At 28.9% G+C, this 24,674-nt stretch overlaps 1 protein-coding gene across 1 annotated transcript in view; it reads right to left on the reverse strand.

The window, feature by feature from the left end:
- The window catches only part of LOC129916816 (cytotoxic granule associated RNA binding protein TIA1-like), a 295,886-nt gene extending 271,416 nt beyond the window's left edge, over window positions 1-24,470 (reverse strand). The window contains exon 1 of the mRNA XM_055996972.1: window positions 23,456-24,470. Within this exon, the coding sequence (XP_055852947.1) occupies window positions 23,456-23,747 (292 nt within the window). The 5' untranslated portion in view covers window positions 23,748-24,470. The remainder of the gene's footprint in view (window positions 1-23,455) is intronic.
- Window positions 24,471-24,674: the final 204 nt, after the last annotated feature.

Genomic DNA, 24,674 nt, shown 5'->3' on the forward strand with positions numbered 1-24,674 from the left:
AGGCGATTTTTAAAAATCTGACAATGTGCAAAGCGTAGGCCCATGGCACAAGCTATCATTTGGCATCACTCCCAAAAATTGATCTCAAGCGGTTTAGCTTCCAGGAGCGTTCAAAGATTCGGGTATTTTTCGAAAAAAAAAAATGTACCCCAACTTTCAAACGCGATTTGAAAAAAGTCGAAAAACCGGATTGTACCGGAATTTTTTTTTTATGATAAAAAAAGAAATATATTTACTATTAAAAAACCAAGAGAAAAGATTATCTGTTTTATTTATAAAAAATATCCATGTGTTAAAATAATTCCCTTAATAACTAGAACCAAACATCTTAAGCGTTTTATAAAAGTTTAAAATATATTCAAATTTCATTATACTTTCCAAATAAAAATCAATGTATCCTCTCACCCATCACAGCTCAGCTCACTTTACCTTAGCTCACCCAACAGCTCAGCTCAACCATCAGCTCAGCTCACTTTCAGCTCAGCTCAAATGAGCTGGAGCTATGGTACATAGCTCAAAAGTGAGCTAGCTCAAAATTTGAGCTGAGCTGTGAGCTGAGCTCAGCTCACTTTTGAGCTTTGTAGCAACCCTGCAAGTTCCATATTGCTACTACTAGTGCTGAAGCACACACAATTCTCATAAAATTACCATATCGCACATTTTATGCGCAATTCATTTACTTTCGTTAAGCATATACCGTACGTTCTGAACCGCACAACATGAGTAAATTTCACAAAATAAATTGAAAACTACATGGACGCAAGGAGGATGAAAGAATTAATTTATTGTTCACTTGATAAAAATGTAAAAAAACGAAGTGTGGATAAATTAATTTAATAATAGAAATTAAAAATATCAAATGAAATTCATTTACATATACTGAATGAGAAGTATAACTTCAGTCGCGTGTACATGTGTACTAGGGGGTCGTTATTTTAAATTATAGCTAAAAATCTTAAACTCAAAATCTCAATTTTGCTTAAGTCTTTTTTAGTAAAATCTATTCAAATAAATCGATTCAAAGTGTGAAATTTTTGAATTGTCTGCAACAAAAGTTAAAGGAGATGTGAGAGTCGAATTTGTATGGGATATAGTTTTGGAAACTTAGTAAGTTATTCAATGTTTGAAATTTGCGATTGTTACTAAATTGTCTTAGGTTTATTTGAAAATCAGAACTTGGCTCACAAAACTAGAATTAACATTTTTGGTTTTCAAAATAAATTACCATTTTACTTGTCTATCTAATGGCTATTCAAAGCAACTAAAAATATTTTATTTCACTTATTTGATGAAAGTTTAATTTGGTGTTGTCATTTTCTTTACTTTGGCCATAAATAGTTAATACAGTTCTCAATGGAATTGTGTTACAAATTCGATAAACTGTTTGTTTAGGTATTTTTCTATGTAAATAGTTGACCCATCCACTTAACGCAACTACGATGCAGCTTGGTAACAAATTATCGTAAATTATCTGCGTTGAAGAAGTTCAATTTACCTTTAACAACTTACTTTGAAATTCAAAAATAAAAACGGATGTTCTATTTACCTGGAAATAAAAGAAAATTGGATTTAATTACTTGATTTACAATGAAAACGCTTAAAGATAATGAATAATTTTGTAGATTTAGTTCTTAAGTCCACTGATATTGGTTAAAGGAGTTATCTAATATCTTTAAAGTTACAAAATAAGGAAATCCTAAAGCCAATTTGACCTTGATATAATTGAAAATTAGTATAGTAATTGTCTTTTTTGTATTTTCTCGTGTAGGTACCTATCTTTTTTATGCAACAAGAAACACCTAACAATAGTTTTTTTTTTCTATCATAACGACAAAATTAAATTGATTCTACCGGTTCTGCACTTCTAATGAAATAAAATAAAAGTGAGAGATCTATTTTAGTGCTACAAAAAAAAAAAAAAATACAACACGAAAAATAAGAAGAAAACACTATCACTTAAAGATAACTCGATTTAATGCTTCGCAGGATTCCAATTTTGAGAGGAAATTCCCATTAGGAAGAGACAACAAACAGCAAACGATTACCTACATCCACACGACACACAATGATGAAATTCACATCATTTGTTCATTTGGATTTTTCGCCACATAAAATACAAAGGTGGATTTAGAAAGAGAGAGAGAGAGAGAAAAGGAAATGAGTATGAAAAGAAAGTTAAGACACGAGTTCACTGTTAGTAAGGGGCCAACAGCAGCCAGGATACCCTCTTTAAACAAACACCATATCATAGATCCTTTAGAAAGGAACATCATGGAGGAGTAGGTAGAACACAAAGAACCTTTTGACTTGAAAAGAAAACCATCGCAATCTTTACCCACTTTAAAAGAAAATATCGATTCTCGATTGGTATATTGATGATGATGCGACCGATACGATATGGTGAGGGAGGACGAAGAGGAGGAGTAAAGTATCATAGAAGCAGGTGATAAACACTAGATGGCAGAAGCCTATGATATTACATCACTTCTATTTTTCCAATTACAATCAACGTGTTTGAGAGCAAACAAAAGATGAAGACAAGAGGAAATAAAGTGGCAAATCGTCTAGAGTTACCTATTTTCGTTGTTTTTTTTCCGTTTATTTTAGCTCTATATAACCTCTAGGCCATCTTAGATGTTGTTTTTATTTTGTGTGTGTTTGTTGAGTTATTTTTGGAATCTTGTTATTTTAAAGGTTTTTTTAATGTATTACTTGGGGTATTTTAAATAAATTAAATATTTTTTAGGCTTTTTATCGGAACACAATGAGGCATTTTAATTTTTTTTTTTTTGGTTCAAAGAGGAAATTTATTAGACAAGCCTCGCTATTAAGATTGTTTTTATTTACAAATTTGGTGCAGATAGAATTATGAAAATTATTTTCTTTTTTTTTGTTCTAATATTAATCTTGAAAATTTCGATAAAAAAATCATGTTACACATCATATGCAACAACATTCACAGATGATAAAATTAACTCATGAACCTATTTTAGCAGTTCGTAATTTTTACTTGGAATCCGTGTTAAAGTTGGAAATTAATTGAGTCTTAAGCGAACGAATACGAATACGTAAACTTTTTACTTTGCCTAAAATCCATAAAGCGATAAACTAAAAATTAGACCAATTAGCTATATCGTCGCCGTAAAGCAAAATTGTTCTAAGAGTCACAAAAAGCAAATTTCAAAGGGCACGATTTTTAAGTTTCAAATTGGTTTAAAGCGACATTTTTTTGCTCGTTTGCCATTCAAGTTATGTTTTTTATAAATTTTGTTCTTTTCTCTTGAATAAAATATACAAGTTTACCTCATTAGTAGGTTGGAGGTGCATAATATTTTTAAATATTTTTAAAAACTAAAAACCCAAAACTCGACATAGAACAATTCCTATACAATTTTCCTTAAATTAAAAGTGGACTTAGAACAAAATATGATGGGACTTAAAACAATCAAGAATACTCGGGCTCATTTTCAAAAGGCTTCTTCCCTGTTTTTATTGTTCTATGTTCCATTAAATTATGTTATCTGCGGAATGAATTTTTTTTGACAAAAATGGTTTTCAAATTTGGAAAGAGCATCCTCCAATTAGTAAAACTGCATCACCAACTCATTTTCGTTAAAAAGTGGATTAAGAACAATTTTGCTTTACGCCGACGATATATGAACAAAAAATAAAAACATTTCACCTTTATTTTAGAAACACTATAGCGACCAAAGACTTATTCGAGAAAACATTATCTAGGTGAATAAGTTCACATTAACCTTTTAATTTTATTAATATTTTTCATATTCACTTTAAAATTATTGTTAATAATTTTTTTTTTAATATATGCTGAGATTGTAATGAAAAATATACTGTAGATAATAACTTCAGAAATTGCTAACCATCTGAAGATGAGAACTTTCATTCCCCAACACGTTTATTGTTAAAAAATAAAATTTGAACGAGTATCTATTATTTAAAGTTTGGTTTTGTGTACGTTCGCTAACCGGCCCCACCGGCTGACTTTTTTTCTTAATTTTGTATTTAAATCAAAGACATAAGAGGAGAAGGTTCAAGGCAAAAAAAAATTAAGATTTTACACGGTAAATAGGGGTAACACGACATTGAAAAAAGAGGCTATTTTCTAAACGGTAAGTCATAAAGAAATGACTTTTTTTTTAATTATAGACAAATTTATTGTATAGTTAAAAGTTTCAAAACCAAGTTGTGAAGGTTTTTTTGCAGTCATAACCCTTCGACAAAAGACTTATTACAGGTACGCAAAATTTTGCACAGAGATTTGAGTTACGCCATTATAAAGATATTTAAAAAAAAATAAGGGTCTAATACGGATTTCTTTTTCATAGGCCCTGTATTTTGAAATACAAATTTTTGAAAAACAACTAATTTTTAGGGACATTTTTGAGTAGTCTTTTAGTTTTTTTGGAATTTTCAAAAGTCTACAAAAAATTTCAAACGTTTCCTAAAAGTTTAAAAGTGGATATTTTTAAACTCAATTTATGAACTTTTCAAGTTTTGATCTGAAAAGTTTGAATTTGAAAATTAACTAGGTAATTACAAAGTCGAAAATTAGAAATAAATACAAGAAATGGCGGAACGAAGTCCGCCGGGTCAGCTAGTATATTTATAAATATCTATTATAAAAAAAATTTAGTTACAAAAACTAAAAATACGCTATTATCACGCACTACAAATTTATTAAATAATTTAATTCACGTATATCAAAAGGTTATCCCATTTACGGCAAGCGTTGCGTTTTCGCAACGTCATGTTTGAAGACTTCTGGAATTTAACTGATTATAAATTAAAATAAACTAAAAAATAATTTGGAAAGATAGTTGAATTATACAATCGACCTGTTTTTGTTTTTTTTTTTTTTTTGTAAAACAAATTTTTCACGCTTTTTTTGGGACCTTCAAAATGCGAGTTTTTGTAAATTTTGAGGAAAAATAATTGAACTTTTGAAAAATATAGTCAAAATTATAATTTTTCTAAATAGTGTCACCTACACTGAACCAAATCAGGTAGGTCATATTGACGGAAATATTTTGTTAACTTTTGAAGAATAATTTATTCAAATCGACAATATTTCATGAAATTTTTCGTAATAATGAATATTAAATATTCAAAATCACAAAAATTTCTTCAACTGCTAAAAGATTTAGCATTTTATTCAACCGAACAATTTTTTTTCATTTTGACAATCCGAAATCGTAATGACCCTGAACTTTGCAGACAATTTAACTGCTGGTCTTTGGACTTCTGCCACTGCCGTAAAACTCAACTGATTTTCAAAAACTTAACGGCAATCGCTTTGTCTCAACAAATACTCGATACGCCATTTTTTAGTTTTTTTTTATTTACCGTTTTTACGAAGTTTTGGCCAAAAGAGCCAAAATGCTCAAAAAAAATGTCGTCTAAAACTTCAGACCTCTGCCACTGCCGTAAAACTCAACTGATTTTCAAAAACTTAACGGCAATCGCTTTGTCTCAACAAATACTCGATACGCCATTTTTTAGTTTTTTTTTTATTTACCGTTTTTACGAAGTTTTGGCCAAAAGAGCCAAAATGCTCAAAAAAAATGTCGTCTAAAACTTCAGACCTCTGCCACTGCCGTAAAACTCAACTGATTTTCAAAAACTTAACGGCAATCGCTTTGTCTCAACAAATACTCGTTACGCCATTTTTTAGTTTTTTTTTATTTACCGTTTTTACGAAGTTTTGGCCAAAAGAGCCAAAATGCTCAAAAAAAATGTCGTCTAAAACTTCAGACCTCTGCCACTGCCGTAAAACTCAACTGATTTTCAAAAACTTAACGGCAATCGCTTTGTCTCAACAAATACTCGATACGCCATTTTTTAGTTTTTTTTTATTTACCGTTTTTACGAAGTTTCGGCCAAAAGAATGTTTTTATTTTTTTTTTTGGGCTCCCATTTAATTTTTATTTATTTCCCAAATTTAATTTTTTTTTCAAATAAATGTCTCATTCTCTTGCAAGCTCTATTGGAAGACGTTTGGCGACCTAACTGCGGAGAATTAAAATGAAGAATTTTAAAATCGAGAAAGTGTTAGATGGAATATTTCATTGTGTTGAGGACATTGGAGAGCTCAATGAAGGCTTTTTTCATGCGCCACTGATACAAAAGCTATGTTTGTATCTTGGTGTTAGAAAGAAAGATTCCAAAAAATTTCGATCTTGGCCAAACGTCTTCCAATAGAGCTTGCAAGAGAATGAGACATTTATTTGAAAAAAAAATTAAATTTGGGAAATAAATAAAAATTAAATGGGAGCCCAAAAAAAAAAATAAAAACATTCTTTTGGCCGAAACTTCGTAAAAACGGTAAATAAAAAAAAAACTAAAAAATGGCGTATCGAGTATTTGTTGAGACAAAGCGATTGCCGTTAAGTTTTTGGAAATCAGTTGAGTTTTATGGGAGTGGCAGAGGTCTGAAGTTTTAGACGACATTTTTTTTGAGCATTTTGGCTCTTTTGGCCAAAACTTCGTAAAAACGGTAAATAAAAAAAAACTAAAAAATGGCGTATCGAGTATTTGTTGAGACAAAGCGATTGCCGTTAAGTTTTTGAAAATCAGTTGAGTTTTATGGGAGTGGCAGAGGTCTGAAGTTTTAGACGACATTTTTTTTGAGCATTTTGGCTCTTTTGGCCAAAACGTCGTAAAAACGGTAAATAAAAAAAAACTAAAAAATGGCGTATCGAGTATTTGTTGAGACAAAGCGATTGCCGTTAAGTTTTTGAAAATCAGTTGAGTTTTACGGCAGTGGCAGAGGTCTGAAGTTTTAGACGACATTTTTTTTGAGCATTTTGGCTCTTTTGGCCAAAACTTCGTAAAAACGGTAAATAAAAAAAAACTAAAAAATGGCGTATCGAGTATTTGTTGAGACAAAGCGATTGCCGTTAAGTTTTTGAAAATCAGTTGAGTTTTATGGGAGTGGCAGAGGTCTGAAGTTTTAGACGACATTTTTTTTGAGCATTTTGGCTCTTTTGGCCAAAACTTCGTAAAAACGGTAAATAAAAAAAAACTAAAAAATGGCGTATCGAGTATTTGTTGAGACAAAGCGATTGCCGTTAAGTTTTTGAAAATCAGTTGAGTTTTATGGGAGTGGCAGAGGTCTGAAGTTTTAGACGACATTTTTTTTGAGCATTTTGGCTCTTTTGGCCAAAACTTCGTAAAACCGGTAAATAAAAAAAAACTAAAAAATGGCGTATCGAGTATTTGTTGAGACAAAGCGATTGCCGTTAAGTTTTTGAAAATCAGTTGAGTTTTATGGGAGTGGCAGAGGTCTGAAGTTTTAGACGACATTTTTTTTGAGCATTTTGGCTCTTTTGGCCAAAACTTCGTAAAAACGGTAAATAAAAAAAAACTAAAAAATGGCGTATCGAGTATTTGTTGAGACAAAGCGATTGCCGTTAAGTTTTTGAAAATCAGTTGAGTTTTACGGCAGTGGCAGAGGTCTGAAGTTTTAGACGACATTTTTTTTGAGCATTTTGGCTCTTTTGGCCAAAACTTCGTAAAAACGGTAAATAAAAAAAAACTAAAAAATGGCGTATCGAGTATTTGTTGAGACAAAGCGATTGCCGTTAAGTTTTTGAAAATCAGTTGAGTTTTATGGGAGTGGCAGAGGTCTGAAGTTTTAGACGACATTTTTTTTGAGCATTTTGGCTCTTTTGGCCAAAACTTCGTAAAAACGGTAAATAAAAAAAAACTAAAAAATGGCGTATCGAGTATTTGTTGAGACAAAGCGATTGCCGTTAAGTTTTTGAAAATCAGTTGAGTTTTATGGGAGTGGCAGAGGTCTGAAGTTTTAGACGACATTTTTTTTGAGCATTTTGGCTCTTTTGGCCAAAACTTCGTAAAAACGGTAAATAAAAAAAAACTAAAAAATGGCGTATCGAGTATTTGTTGAGACAAAGCGATTGCCGTTAAGTTTTTGAAAATCAGTTGAGTTTTACGGCAGTGGCAGAAGTCCAAAGACCAGCAGTTAAATTGTCTGCAAAGTTCAGGGTCATAAATCGTAGACTGACAAAATTTATCAACTTGAAGAATATTCTTCAATATGTTAACAATAACCTACAAATATAAATGCTTTTAGAAACCAAATAATTCCTGCAAACTAACGGATTTTGCAGAGATATTTTTTCAAATTGAATAAATTTATTCAAATCCCGGAATGTGTTTTATTCAAATTGATGAAATTTTCTTCAAACCGAAGAATTTTCATAATTATTCCTATTCTTCGTTCCATTTTCTTCAAATTGAAGAAAGTTTTTCAAATAGAGGAAAACGTTTTCTTCAGACTGAAGAAATTATTCAATTTGAAGAAGTTTGTTCAATATTTTGCCGGTAACTGTTAATTAAGTGATAAGTTTTATTTTTGTAAGTGAACTGGTGCCGAAAAGTTTGATCGCGTCTTAGAAAATTTAAAATTAATATACATAAATAAATACCGATAAAAATACAAAACTTTTGGAAGTTAATACCTTAAATAAACATGTAAGTATTTGAATAAATCCAATTTAAATGATAATATGAATTCAACAGAAGAAAAACAAACAAATATAATCCTTGTATGCATGAAAAAAAGCTATTTTTGATTTATGTAATTGAAAATTTATTTTAAAATTTATTATTTTAACTCTACACGACTTCTCAAGAAAAGTGGTATTTTACAAAAAAGATCTTACTCAGCTTGTTCTCCAGGACCTCCGGACAAACGAATTTTTAACCTTGGTAAGACAGATTATATTCAAAACAGAATTTTTTCTGAATTTTTTCAATTTAGATGAAGCCGATGTTTCCGAGCACATTGAAGAAATTATAAGAGACAATTGTACTTGGGCAGAAATGCATTGGGATGCTTCAAAAAACCTAAGACTAGTTGAGATCACAAAAGCCAAATCGACAGTGGATATCTTAGGCAAATGGAAGCAATATAAGAACCCGATGGGTTTTAAATTGGTAAGTTTATTTAATTTGTAATTTTAAGAGCTAAAACAAGAAACAATATAATATTTTCGCGTTTCGAGGCATTGTAACCTTAAGCATTGTAGTCTCCAAAATACGTTTATGAGTATGACTGTTAATAATGCATTTATATGTTTTTTCAGATCAATATGGATTTCAGACATCTATATCCGAAAGCTGAGAGTTTATTATTAAAATATGATAATTTTTCTGTAAAAATTATACCAATTTTTGAAGACGAAATAAAGGACCCAACTAGTCGCCAAACCTTAAGCGAAATGATGAATAACGGACAAAATTTATCCGAAAGTAAGTTTACTTGTAATTACTGAGTAGTTTAACATAAAAGCTTAAATTAACCAATTTTCGAATTTTTTCGACCCAACAAACATAGTTATATACTTTTTCTTTTATTTTTTTTTTCCAGATGGACGTGTCTGTGGCATTTTTTATTTAATTCACAGCCTTCTTATACCAACAGCTAAACTCATCACTGGCAGTGGATCACAGAAGGCCATTTCTCGTTTTTCTATTCGGGACTCCCAAGCTAGCTTTCTTTTAGTTGGATCAAGTGTAGCGGCATGCGACGAAGAGATTCTCCGGAGACAAAAAGAAAAAAAAAAACATTCAACCACTGGTTATTGTTACTGGACCAATTTTGGATCCTAAGGACATTGTTGTATTTTTCGATGGTATAAAGTTCAAACAAAATTCAATTATTTTGGCAATCGATCTGTGTTTCAAAATTTTTAATTTATTTAATTTGGAATACCCTACTTGTTCAAGTTTGGTTTGGGCCTTTATTCAAAACTTTTATTATAAAATTGAGACTAGTTATGATAAGAACCATCCAAAAGTAAACTCACTAATAAATAAGTTAAATAAATCTTAAGTTCAGTAATTAATACATACCTATAAGTACACACACAAGAGAATAAAATTAAAACATATTCTTGTATTTAAAAAAAGCTATTTGTTTGTTTGTTTTGGTTATTTACATTTTGGGGCTATACTAACTTACATTTTTAGGATACCTTTTAAATATTGATATAAATAATACAATTTTTTTATTTTCTTTCAGTAAAATTATTTACAGAAAATAAATTTATTTAAAGAAAAATATTTTCTGCTTGAAATCGAATTAGCGTTAAAAAAAATCATTAATTTGAAGAATAGAATGCCCTTTATTGAAGATGAAAATGAAGAAACAAGCAGGTTAAAATAACAACTTTTCTTCAATTAAATTTCTTTTAATTCTTTTAAAACGTTCAAATGAATAAATTTCATCAACTTAAAAAGTTTGATCCGTCAATTGGAAGAAAGTTTATTTATTATAAAGAAATGGGTAAGTTAAAATGAAGAATTATTTGTTTAATTGAAGAACTATTATTCACAAAATTTCATGAAATAATGATGAATATTAGTCAATTTGACAAAATTTTGTAGATTTTACTCCGCTACGAAAAATTTTATTCATTTCTTCAAAATGACGGAACTTCTTGAATCTAAGAATATATTCGTCTAATTGACGGATAGGAGGTGTTGACCTTATATTGATCACCCTTTCTTCAAATTTACTTGCTTTTTCATCAATATGACTACCGAATTTGGTTCAGTGTACAGGTAAATAAGGGTTCAAATTATATTCTAAAATAATGCTGACGTAATTTATTTGAGTTGCAGTATCAAAGTATCTACTGAGTATCAAAAAATTTTTTTTTACATTGAGTTGGAGCGTTGCGAAAACGCAACGTGAATTTTCTTTAAAACCAAAAACTTTTCCAGAATACCTCTATTTAAACCAAAAACAGATGGTTTACACAATTTTAAATTTGAAGCATGTAAACGTGCTTCTGTGTCGATTTTGTCCATAAACCAAAATATAACAGAAAAAAGCAATTCGTTGTAACTGCTAGAACTTTTCTAAGCAATGATGCATCTATATTATTATGCTCAGATTTTTTAGGAAATTTTAAATTCGAAATAATGATTTCTTATTATGTATATTTAAAGCTTATATTTCTTAGTTTACTTAAAAAATACATCCAAAGGTCAAACTGCAAACATTATTCTTAAAAAGAAATAAACAAAAAATTAAACCAAATGGAACTTTATCCAATGCCCTTTTTTGAAAGAGTTCTGTGCAAATAAGTAGGAAGTCAAAAATCGAACGCAAATACAAAGTCTCAAGACTTAATGCCTCAAAGTAACAAAATATTACAAACAAAAAAAAAAATAAACTAAAAACATAAACCAACTTTTGACGATGTCAGCCATCAACCGATCTATTGAGCACTAAAACTTAAAAACTGTTAAAAACTCAGCAAACGAACGAATTCATATTTTCAAAATAGAAAAAAAGATGGAATAAATATTTCTTCATCCTCGCTCTCTAAAGTAATCGTAAAAAAGCGCACCGGAAGTAGATTTCACTGCGTTTTCAACTACCGCCGCCGCCGCGCCTCGTCGCAACCTTCCCCAACACCAAAATAAACCGTTCGGCAGCCATCAGTATAAACTTTTGAAAACATCATGTAAAGAGGGATTGCTCGACAGAAGTGAATTGCATCACATTGCAAGAGCTCTATCCAAAGACATAAATTAAGTGCACTGCTATATAGTGGTGGTGGTACAGAGGTTGTAGGTGTAGTAGAGGGTTTTTTGTGCTGTGGGTCATAGTTACCTCTTCTTTGTCTAAAAAAAGAGAACATTTTTCTATGTTCTTTTGGGAATTCGTAGTGCTTAAAATAAACTATCGACATCATGATGGTGTAGGAGTGAGAGACGATGCAGCTTAGTTGGATTAGTTTTTGCTCATTAACGACGCGAGGGAGCTAAAAAGTTCTACAAGCAAAGAAATTAGAGGCAACATTACGTAGATAGATGTATATAGCGAGCGTTTGGGCAGTAGTGTGTTGTGTAAGTCGAGAGTATAGTTGCGGGTGTCACCATCATCGTCATCGTCCTTGCCCTCTGAGTCCTCATGCTCATGCTTCGTCCGTCGTTGGTCGTCGTCGGCGGCATCCAATCATGATGGTGTGGTATAGCTGAGATGAACTTTTCTCTTTTCGATGGGTGTTGATTGATTAAGTTACGAGTACGCGCTCAAAAATTACTGCAAAACAATTTTTAAATGAAATTCTTTGACTTTAATTATACGCTGTGATGTAATGTTTAGATTTTGAATTTTTTTTACTTCTTTTGGTAGATTTGAAAAATACATGAAGTTTATGCTGGTTGAAAATGGAGAGAAAGTCCTGCAACCAATGTTGGTATCGGTGAAAGAAACTAGTGATGGAATCTAAAGAAAATGCGAGTTCAGAAAATACAAGTTAAAAGAAAAGTGAACTAGAAACAGCTGGGCGTTCCAAGAAACACAGAAGTTCACAATTATTTTTTTTTTCCTATTCAAAATCAAATTATTTGAAAAATTTTATTGAAAAATAAATTTATAATTTAAAAAAATCTAATTTAAAAAAAAAAAAAAAAAAATAAAAAACAAGTGGTTGTCTGTTAAGGCCGTTTACGGACGATGATTTTACGTGATATCGTCAAACGAAAACAAGTTGTGTGCTTTAAAAAAAAAATGATCTAAAAATTATTTATTTGTCAACTTTCTTGTAAAAAAATATATAAGATAATAAATCTTATATCTGTATGTTTTGTAGAAAAACGCAATAACTTTTTGAATCCTATCTCATAATTTACAAGAGTAAGCTAAAACAAATACCTATTTTTTTTCTTTTCTCATTATACCAATTTTTTATATGAAAAGTTTCCAAAAAAATTAAGCCATAGAAAAGATTAATATTATTTTCTAAAAAATAAAGCCATGCTTAAATTTTTACAATGCGATAAAGGTATACAAATAATTCATTGAAAACAATGATCTTTAATGAAAAAAGTGAAATAATCAAACTTTTTTTCTTCTAACACCTTAAACCCATTTTTTTAGGTATATAAATTTTTTACCATCTGAAAACCTATTGTTTCAACTCAAAATAATTATATCGACCATGTCTGTGCGACATCTACAAAAAGAGCTAGTATTTTTTTAACCCAGTTTTATCAAAAAAAGCAAAAATATCAATCTTTTTCTTCGATTACCTTAAAGTCAATTTTTTATATGGCAACTTTAAAAATATTTTATATCATCTGAAAGCTTATTATTTCACCTTTTATATGACGCTTCTATCATATATCTACGATGCCTACAAAAAAATTAAGAATTTTTTGAGAATACGGTACTGCCCACACTGGTGGCTGGTCTTGGGCAACAGATCTCCACAGGTGTTTTGAGGTGTTTCTGAAGTTTTTAAAATTAAGATTGTTTAGCTTTTAGTAATTGTACCGTTATGTGTGAATATAAGTAAATAAAAGGCAATGTTATCAGAAAGAACAGTCAACCCGTGACCACGACAAGTGTAACTCTGTCGAAACGTCGGGAAAATAATTTAATCGATTCATTTCGTTTAAAATAATAAAATATAATCGCGGTAAGTCCGAGAAATTAAGAAATTTAAAATGGAAGAACGTGTTGAAAAATATAACTTTTTTTTATCGTTATCTCGAAATTGCGAATACGAAATAAAAATATAGTCCTGTCTATTATCTACTTACACAGTAAATTTCTTTTATTTATCTGATAAAGAGAAAAAGATAAAAATAAAAAACGCTTAAAAGCGGTGAAAAAAACTTGTTTTTTCCGATATTTTGTCAAAAATTATTAAAGAATACCAATTTTTTGCACATGCTTGCGCACGGCAATAAACTATATGTTCAAAAGTTTGATTTGAACGCTACAAAAAATTGCTAAAAATGAAAACCCACCAGAAAATACCCCTGAAAAGGTAGGTTTTTTTTTCAAAACCATAAAAAAAGTTCAACTTTCTACAACGTCGCGTTTAGAAAATAGCCACTTTTTTGCGATTTTGTTTTACCCTTATTTACCCTATTTAATGATGAATTTTTTAAAAATCATTTAGGTATTAGTATTTTTTAATTTAAGGTTATTATCTTTCAAAAAAGCTATCTCTAATAGTTTATTTTTAATTGAAATTTTTGCAGCACTGCTAAAAATTTCAAGTGGAACGGGAGAAAATGGCGTCACTTTTTTGTGGTGGCTGCCATGGTTGAAAAATTTTATTCCAGTATTGACTTTTCTGTGTAAAGTATAATGGTTTTCGAAGAACAATATAATCATTCAAAGACAACAAAGTGGATCTAGAACGTCCTTTAAAATTGATTAAGACACTACACGTCTTCTAACTGATTCATTGTTGTCTTCTTATATATTTTATTGTTGTTCACACGCACACCCATTTTAATCCTAATCCATTGATACCAAACACACATAAATATAACTTGATAAATTCTTTTATACTTGAAACAAAACTTCATCCACAAATTACTTTGATTGACACTAATCGGCTTTCAAATTGATAGGTTACCAATGAGCGTGGTTTTCTAAATTTGTTTGACCTTATACACAACCCACCTCTGCCAAATGCCTAAGTTTGTTGTCTAAGTTTGGAGAGAAAGTCAAACAGCTCAATGAAAATTTTGGTAGGGCGTTAGAAGAATGGCGGACAGCTGAGCTGACAACTTGTGGCAAACGCCGCCGCTGCTGCCACTGAAATTCATGGAAAAATAGTATTTCATAAATCATTATTTCTGATAATTTTAACACGAGCTGGCGCTCAATTAGTTGGTTTATTAAACAATTATTATTGACTTAGGTAAAATTTTTGGTGCCTGCCTAATTGGATTTGAAGAGTTTTTCTCTCTAAAAGAATTGAATGAGATTTATTCGCCCTCTTGATTCAGTGATTTAGGAATTATAATAGAAGGAAAACTTATTAAAAAATTTTGTTTGTATTTTGTGAGAGAAATCAACTCAATTTCTGGGTTTGGGATATCAATCAATTGGAATTTGAAGATATTAAATCATAATGAAAAGAGAAAAGTATTTTAATTTAATCATTTTGAGTTGAGAGGGATTAATCGCGTGAGTCGTGGAATTTTAGATGAATTTAATTTCTTTAAACAGCCACAAAATTCTTCAAATTTGAAAGCTTTATTGTGGGAATTTATATTTTTCACATGGGATCAAATCGGCATGTTATTTATTTTTTGTCTTGTTTTGTCGAATGACAAATTTCTTTTATCATATGAAAAAAAATAATAAATAAATAAAGTAAAACTAAAGTGAATTAAAATAACACACAAAGTGCCGTATACTTTTCGTATATTTGAGCTAAAATTGGATAAAATATGGATTTTATAAATCTACTGTTTTTTTTTCTTTTTTGTTTCTAAGTTTTGCAAATATGTTTGCATTAAGTGTTTTAATGCTTACCTATAATGTTAAGAAAGTAATTTTAAATAACGAATGAATACAATATAACCACTGCTAATCACCATTTTTTAGAACATATGTTAAAGAAAAATGACTCAAAGAGACCAAACACAGTAGATTTTGAAAGTCCATATTTGATCCAATTTTAGCCGTATTCAATTTTTGTGACCATTATGTTGAAAAATAAAGTACTTTCTTTTTTCTGTTACATGTTCAATATCTATAAATGCTTAAAGGATAAAAATAGACTATTTAATAAAAAGACCAAAAATGTCATTTTTTTCACGTTTTCGAATAGTTTTTCATTCGTTTTTTACAATATTTTAATTTAAAATTTTTTTAAAGGATACCGAAAGGATAGAAAATTTAATTATCTACAAAAAATTACTTAATAAACATTTTTATATTTGGCTTCCTTTTCAAGTTAAAGATGAAAACAAAAAATAAATAACAAAAAAAAAAGTCGAAAATATTGATCGGTACAAAAATTATCATATCTTTATAACTTAAAAAAATATATTTTGAAGAAAATTATCTTGTTATCTTTGTCAGAAAGTCTACTACATACGAAAAATATAAAACTATGAGGATTTGCAAGATTTAGATTTTTTATGTCAGTAAGAAACTCTTTTTTTGCAAAAATTTCCTTTAAAAAGTCGATTTTTTTTTAAGTGTTTTGATACAATGCACTTAAACTTTTGGAGTGACCCAAAGAAGTGTTTGTTGCTTATTTGATCAGCTTTCAGGAACCGGTTTTTCTGTTCATATTAGTTGTTTGTTACTCAAGATATAGCCCGTATACTAAGTATGCTGAAAAAAAAACGACCAGAAACTTTGAAAAACTATATCTCGAAAACGTATTGATCGTAATTATTTTTAAAGTGATTTCCGAGTTCCTGTGGACAAAGTACGTAAGAAAAAAATAGTGAAATTGAGTTTCCATTTTGGTTAGGGTGTTAAACAAAGTGAAATTGCTTACGTGTTTTTTCTGAGATTTATTTTTGCTTTTACTTTTATTTTATTATTTTTGGTTTGTTACTTGTGATATTCTATACCTAGAACAAATTTGTGTGCTTCACTCAGTTAGCAATTTGTTGAACCCAATTTATTGAAATTTTAATACAAATTAAAGCGTAAAGTCCAAAAAGTTGAAATAAGAAAATATTGATTGATTAAAATGTTTTATTTTATCGAACTAAAAATATCGTCTTTTTATTTTCGGCCGATCAAAAAAAATTCGATGTTTAAAAAACATCATCAAAATATCGATTTTTAAAACATCAACAAGCTTTAAATTAACTTTCCAATTATCGACTTAAGTCAGTATTTTTATAATTGATCAACCATTTTATAAATCGACATTTTCTCGGTCGGGATTTTTCAAATCAATTTTTAAAACATTTAAAAAGTCGATCTATTGGCCGCAACCAAATAAAAAAAGATAAGTATATTCTGGTTCTAATGAAAAAAATTTGTTGAAATACAGAAAAACAATTTTATGAAAATAAAAAAACAAATCAGTTTTACAATTATTTAAGTTTGTTTTTAATAAGAAAGGCATTACCTTCATTCGTGATAACAATGCAAAGTAAAGCAAAAACATTTCTCGAGCGTACTCTCCAAAGTCAATCTGATGTTGATCTAAACTGTGTTGAATTTTGAGTGACTGGATTTTGCAGTCTCAGGGAAACACGATTCTTATCGTGAGCTACAGTGTCCCACCCGTGACGACTGAATGGCCCATTTAAAATATTATTGTTTTTAAACCAAGGTAAGGTATCCGCTACGCGTGAAAAAAGGAGTCTTCTAAAAACAACTTAAATTAACACAAGTTTAAAAACGTGGGTCTTAAGAGAATTTTTTAAAAGAACCTTTGTATACAAAAAAATTACTTTTTTATTGTTTTAATTTTACATTTATATAATTAACTAATCTGTAGAAGTTTACTATTAAGGTCTTACATGCATGTTTGGAGGACGGACAAGTCCTAAAAATTGGTAGGTATTCGTAATACCCTTTGTCGTCGGTCTGTGCTAATATGCGTCTTCGAGTTCACCTGTACATCGAGCTATGGCATAAACGGATGAATGGATTTGCTTCAAACTTGGTACAGATGGTTTTTACGTAATTTTTTTTTTAAATATCTCCATTTTAACTTGTACATATCTCTAACAATTTTGACTAAATTTATTATACCTAAATAAAGGTTTTTGTGATTATAACAAAACTACGTTTTAAGTTTTTCTCAAAAAATTCAAATAGTGAAAATATGATTAAAACAAAATAAAAAGCTGTCTTTCAGGTTGGATCGTCCCCAAATTCTTTCTTATGGATAAATCAATTTCGTTAATGTTCCTGATATAAAACAAATTAATTTTAATACTAAGTTTCAAACCAAAACTATTCCCATATGTATGACTTTCAAAATTTACTCTATTCCAAAATGGATTGATTGGTATTTTCGGAAAGCGTAAGGTGACAAAGGAAGGCACAGTCAGTTTAAAATCAAAAATACATGTTGAACTCGATTCACAAATTATTTTTTAACAAAGCGTGACAAAGTGCTTAAGAAAATTTTTTTTTTAATATCTCAACAAAAAAAAAAGTGGAATACATTGTACTTGATTCTAGGGACAAATTTAATCTATTTTTAAAATATAAACATTTTTTATTAATTTATATAAACTACAAAAGCTAGTACCTACGTGCAATCCATTTGTTCATTTTAATTAAACATCTACCAATACCGTCTAACAAAAAGAAATATTTGTCGATTTATTAAAAAATACACTAAGCCTACTGAAAAATTTGTTCGAAGAGAGTTTTCAAGGAAAATTTCAAGCTTTTGTTTTTCTTATTTAAATATTCTCTAAAAAATTCTATTTGAATTCTTTTTCTATTAATCTTAAAATCTGTAAATTTTATTTAATCATAAATAAAATATTTATTTTTAAGTTTTATAATTTCACTCAAATAAGTTTTTCTTAATTTTGAGAGAGTATACAAAAATTTACTGCCCTATAAGAAACTGAGAAATTTAACACGAAACCAAACCCAGCCAGTCAGATATATATTTACAACACTAACACTACGACATTAGATGATGTGAAAAACATTGTTGTTAATGAGAAAAGTTTCACCAAGTTTATTTCAAAGATATAGCTACATTCAAATAATTTCCTTATTAGCTAGTAGAACGAAACCAAAGTATTGCAAGTAAATTGAGATATAGCTACTACCTAGAACTAAAATAAAAAGTAAGTGGGGGAAATTGTAAAGCAACTACTTGCAGTCGCACAATTTTCAGAATTTTCTTATATTTTCCGCTTTCTACTGCGTGTTGAATTTATGTTGAATTTTTGTGCTTAAATTAACATCGAATTGCTTTTCAATTTTCTTATCAAGAATTTTTTGAAATCTTCATAAAAAAAAATTCTCCAAATAACTTTTTTGTGTTTAATATTATTTTGAGTCGACATCGAGAGTTTATTTCGGAGTATTTGGTAGGAATTTAACTTGAAAAAAGATTCATTGAAATTTTAAGTAAGCGCTTGTTTTCTTCTTGGAAAAAAAATAAAAGTTGAAAGTTCAATAGAAAATACTTAAAAAATCAATTTTTTCCAACTCGAATATTAACTTGATATTGAATTTGGAGTTGTACAAAAATCATTTCATTTTTTTAAGCACACTTCAGGTTTTTTATATTTTTTCAATATTCGATTCGAAGTGAAAGAAAATAACCTTTCATTTTTTATATGAATATAAATATACCTACAATTTATTCATTTGGAAATTTCGTAACAAAAATATTAAATTAATACTACCTTAATTGTAATATTAAATGAATAAAATTGATAACGCAATACAAATATTAACAATACAGAAGCAGTTATAATAACTAATTGAAAGAGGTATGCCAAGTACTTTACATTTTACGTAGTATGTACTTCCTTCGCGAACAACAACTAATTAAGTAAAATAACCCTGAGCCCATTGCATCTCATATAAAATGAGAGATGCTAGTGGGCAAATGCATACCGAGAATAACAACAACCACACCTACCCAAATACCCGGAAACGACGAAGCTCTCACGATTTAATAATAATGATGCCTCACAAACACGAATCGATTAAAAGCCGACTATTTTGTATATGATGAAATGATGATGTGTTGGCGATGTATTGAGTATAATTGTTTATTGTTTGCTTTAACCTAAAAGCAAATTAAATATTTCCTTAATATTAAATGAAAGTGTGTAGTTGCAAATCATTATCTGGATTAAATGAAGAATTCCATTCAATCGTGTTATAGGTTTTCAATCGTGTTATAGGTTTTCAATTGTATATAGATTACATACAATTTATTTTATACATTATAACATTCTTGAACACAATTTAATTAAATTAAAATTTTAAATAACAATAAAATTCCTGTAGAAAATCTTTAACAAGGCAGGTACGAACTCAATTGTTTCTTAATAAAAAGTATCTACTAATCAGAGTCCCAAATACATTTTTAAACAAAACACTTAACCGAAACTGAAAAATGCTTTTAAAAATACAGGTATTTGCTGTTATGTTTATTCTTAGAAGCACAAGAGTTTTTATTTGAAAAGTCATAAAAGAATATACATAGCTACGAGTTTCAAAAAATTATAATATTAAAAAAACTTTAAGTTAGTTTTTTTTTTAATTACACAGGCTCACAAAATAAAAAAAGTGTCATGTACCAGGAACCAGACCTATCTTTCTATATGTTTTTGGGCACGCTGAATCCGAATTTCAAGTCCGTTTGGTCCTGCCACCCTCCAGTTTTGAGTAAAATGCAAAAAACTCAAAAAAAGGAAGTTTTTTGCCTCTTTTGGGTGAATGAGCAAAACGGATTTGAAATTCGGATTCAGAGGGTCCAAAAACATATAGAAAGATAGGTATTGTTCCTGGTACATACCACTTTTTTTTTGTGTGCTGGCACTGTCTCGAAATGTCGCTTTCATCCCCGGCACACCAAAAAAAAGTTCCATGTACTAGGAACCAGACCTATCTTTCTATATGTTTTTGAACCCGCTGAATTCGAATTTCAGGTCCGTTTTGCCCGAACACCCTTCAGTTTTGAGAAAAATGTAAAAAAGTCATAAAAATAAAAAAAAAATGCAGTCACAGCTCAAAACTGGGGGGTGACCGGGCCAAACGGACTTGAAATTCGGATTCAGCGTGCCTAAAAACATAGGTATAGAAAGATAGGTCTGGTTCCTGGTACATGACATTTTTTTTATTTTGTGTGCCGGTGTTATGAAATTAATTTTAAATAGTTTTTTGATCAATATACTATACAGTTTGGTTGTAAGGGTATTTTAAAAGAATAAATTTCATAAAAAAAAAAATAAAACATAAATATGATAAAAATTCTGTTTGATAACTAGTTCCAGGAAAATCGTAAAAAAAACGGAAAAAATGTAAATTAAGTTAAAGCGGTTATAAATATTTGTTGAAATGAAAATTTAGTCAGTATTTTAAACCATTATAACTTGAAACGAACTCAAAATTTATAAAATTTAAATATTGGTTCTCTTAGAAAATTCAATTCAACAAAATGTAATGAAAGAAAAAAAAAACTGGAAACAAAAAAGTAACGTAACGTTCAGTAACGCTGAAGAATTTGGTGTTAATTATTTTTTTAAATTTCTCAATAATCCATAAATTGTAGTTTTTCATAAAAAAGAAATGTTTGAGAAATACGTGCAAATCGGTTACTTTTTGAGTATTAGCTTAGATTTGTGTTTTTGATATGATACGAAATTATAGAGAATAAAGAACTTATTCTTTCTCAATAAAGTTTAAAATATAAAATAACAAATTGGTGTACTTTTCTACTAGTAGGTAACATATTAATTTTTTAAACCCTAACAAGGTTGCATTTAAGTTTTAATGCTTTTACTACTTTTAATTACCTTATACATAACTTAAAACTTAAAAAAAAAAAACATATTTTTGGAGCTTTGTTGCCCTCTATTTTCTTAATCAGTTTGGAAATCGGAATGCAAGAAAAGTCTTGTTTATAGTTTTCTACGTGTCTATCTACACCGAAAAAAAACAATATCAATTTAACATTTTTTAAATTTCAGCAAAAAATACTCTTTAATTAATTAAACAACCAAAACAATATTTTTATTGTATGTAAGATGATATTTAAATCACAACAAAAACATTATTGTAAAAAAAAAAGAGCCAAGAGCTCCTATTTTGAAACTATGCTGGCACAAAAAGTACTGAGATGTAAAAGTGTACCAAGTTCTAAAGTTTGGGTTCAAATTCGTATCAATAAAATTTTGATTGTTCTCTTGACAATTTTTCTTTTAATTACCGATTTTTTATTTCAATTCATTGCCAGGTAAACAATCTGTTGCTGTAAAATTTGTTGTTTTGTTAAAATATTTAAACTGAAATAGGTACGTGTAATGTTATATTATAAAAGGAAAATTTAAAGGGTTATTTTTGAGTGTATTCTAAGAAAAAAAAGTCAGTTTACGGCAACGCAAAGTTGATATAACCACTTAACGATGATTTATGAAAACGCTTACTTTGTAAACCTTTACTACTGGTAATGATAAACAGTTTATCTGTTCATACTAATGGTAGAAACATTGTTAAGAAGAAATAATATTCTTCTTTAAGAATAATATTCTTTGTAAAGTGTTGATATTTTTTTTGGTTAATCAGATATTATTCTATGAAAACCTGCACTAGCTAGTTAAAATCTATTATTAAATTTTTGTTGTAATTTTTATTAAAAATTAGAAAATATTCAATATAACCTAATTGATTTTGTATGCATATTAAAGCCCACTTTTTGGATTTTAGTGCTGGAAAACTTTTGTACAATTAGCCTTATAGCTATGTATAATTATAGATGACATTTTATCAAACAAAACAAGATATGTTCAACCCGTTCAAGCTAGAAATCTATCTAAATATATTGCACGGCAATAATGGGACTTGCCGAATAACATTTTTTTTAATATTAATTTCTAAAAAAAATTTATATTTTATATATTTTTTTGTGCATATTTTAAATATGACTGTTAAAAAATATTAAATAAAATAAAAAAAACTAAATAATAAGCTTCAGAACAACATATTAATCAAAAACAAATATTTAAAGAAAAAAGTTAATTTTTGTATTGAAATATGGAAATAACGCAAGTATTTTTTATTTTTTAATTTTGTTTTTATGTCTTGTAGGTAAAATAAAAACCGTGATTCAGGATTCTTTTATAAGTTAAAAAAAATTAAAAAAGTAAGTATTTAGCTTGTTTTTATTTGTGTGTGTTTTCAAGAACTGGGACACATAACAGTGTCTTATTTTTCATTGAGCTCCAATTTATTTAAGAATGTTTTTGTTCTTTTAAAGGATAAAATTTGTTAGTTTTTTTTTTAATTTTAATTTGTTTTGATTTATTTTTTTTTAACTAAAAGCAATATTAATTTAAGAAAAACTAAATCATAAGAGCAAGAATGTCGACCTAGTCAAACATTAATTCATAGACACATCTTATTCAATTATTATTTTTTTCTAAATTTAATTATTTTATAGCTACACAGGTAAAGTCAAATAGAACAAATAGCATTATTAAATAAATTTATCTCTATACAAATGTTTTGAATTTTTGAAGTATCAAAATTAAATTAATTATATGTTAATGATCCACCACCTAACCTTTAGTTCTAGCCCTCCTTTTAAATCTTAATAAATTTCAAATCTAATATTAAGAAATTGCTAACTAAAAATTTGCAACAAATATTTCAATATTCAAGATTTTCTTAGAAACATAAAACATTCTATATAAAACAAAACATATAAACTTTGGTTTAAAACTTTTCTGAAATAACTTCCTTTTGATAAGAATAACTTCATAACATTGGAATGCTTCCCAAAAAAAAATTCTAGAATCAAGAATTTCAAACCTCTACCTAATTAAAAAACTTACTCATAATCTTCATATATACCTACTATTATATTTTTCAAGAGAACAAAAAAAAAGTTTAAGGAATTCCCTCAAATTCAAAGAATTTCAATATGAAAAAAAAAAAAATACACAAACTTTATGAACTTACCTTGTTTAATACTCGTTGAAATTTGCATCTGCTGTTGTTGTTGTTGCTGTTGCTGATGCTGTTGTTGTTGTTGTTGTTGTTGTTGCTGTTGTTGAGACTGTTGCTGCATATGTTGTCCATTATGTTGAATTTGCTGTTGCTGTTGTTGCTGCTGTTGTTGCTGTACCTGATTGTGAGCTGGATGTATAGCCAGCAATTTAGCTTCAGGTGGCTTGTGTGGGCCCATAGCTATTTGTGGTGCCCCAATTGCCATTGTTGGTGCTGGCATCATCAATGTTGACATCGCCAACATTATATTATTTCTTTGTTGATAATTAATTATAACTTTTTATTTTATAAACACAAATTGATTATAATTTATTATTTTTTATTAAATATTTTTTTTTTTTATTTCTTCTCACACCAGAAAGGCAGAATAAAAAATAAAACAAAAATTAATATCACGACAAAAAAAATAATTTTCTCAAATTAAATTTATCAACAGTAGCTCCTAAACCCGGTAGCTTTAAAAAGAAAAAATGGCACCCGACCGGAAAGGAAAAAAAAATATAATACTCAAAAAGGATATCTCTGATAGCTAAAAGGAAAAACCCAAATAATTGGTTTTATATAAAATTGTATGAGAGAGCATTCGTTTTTTTTTTTTTTTATTGTTATCTTTCATCAACTTCCGCAAAAGACCGCTTAAAAAATTTAAACCAAAATCAAAAACCCGGATTTCTCAAATGGATGCAACTTCCTGTTATCAAAGCTGGAGATAATCTGAAACCACTGAAAAGTTTTCCATTCAAAAGGACCTAGGTTAACAACACAGTATACCGTGTATACAACGAGTGGCGCTAGTGTAGCTGATGATGTTTTGCTATTGTTATGATGCTGGATGATGATTATGGCTAATAGGATTATCTTTTTGAAGCATTTTTATTTTTCCTCTGTTTTGGTATTAATTGTTTCATATTTCATTTAATTTTTAACCATCTTAAGAAGCCTACAATTATTTGTTAAAGGGTTTTTTTATGTTTCTTCGTAAAGGACAAAATGGAATTGATAACAGAAATACAGAGAGAATACAAAAAAAAAAACAACACGCCGATGTACTACAACAGGAACTATATGCAAGATTAATCGCAATAATAACAGAGTTACACACAACAGGATCCTTACTTTAATATAACGTACTAAACCGTAAGGCGACGCTGTTCTAACTAAAGCTTTTTCG

The sequence above is a fragment of the Episyrphus balteatus genome, chromosome 3 (assembly GCF_945859705.1).
Source record: "Episyrphus balteatus chromosome 3, idEpiBalt1.1, whole genome shotgun sequence".
NCBI lineage: Eukaryota > Metazoa > Arthropoda > Insecta > Diptera > Syrphidae > Episyrphus > Episyrphus balteatus.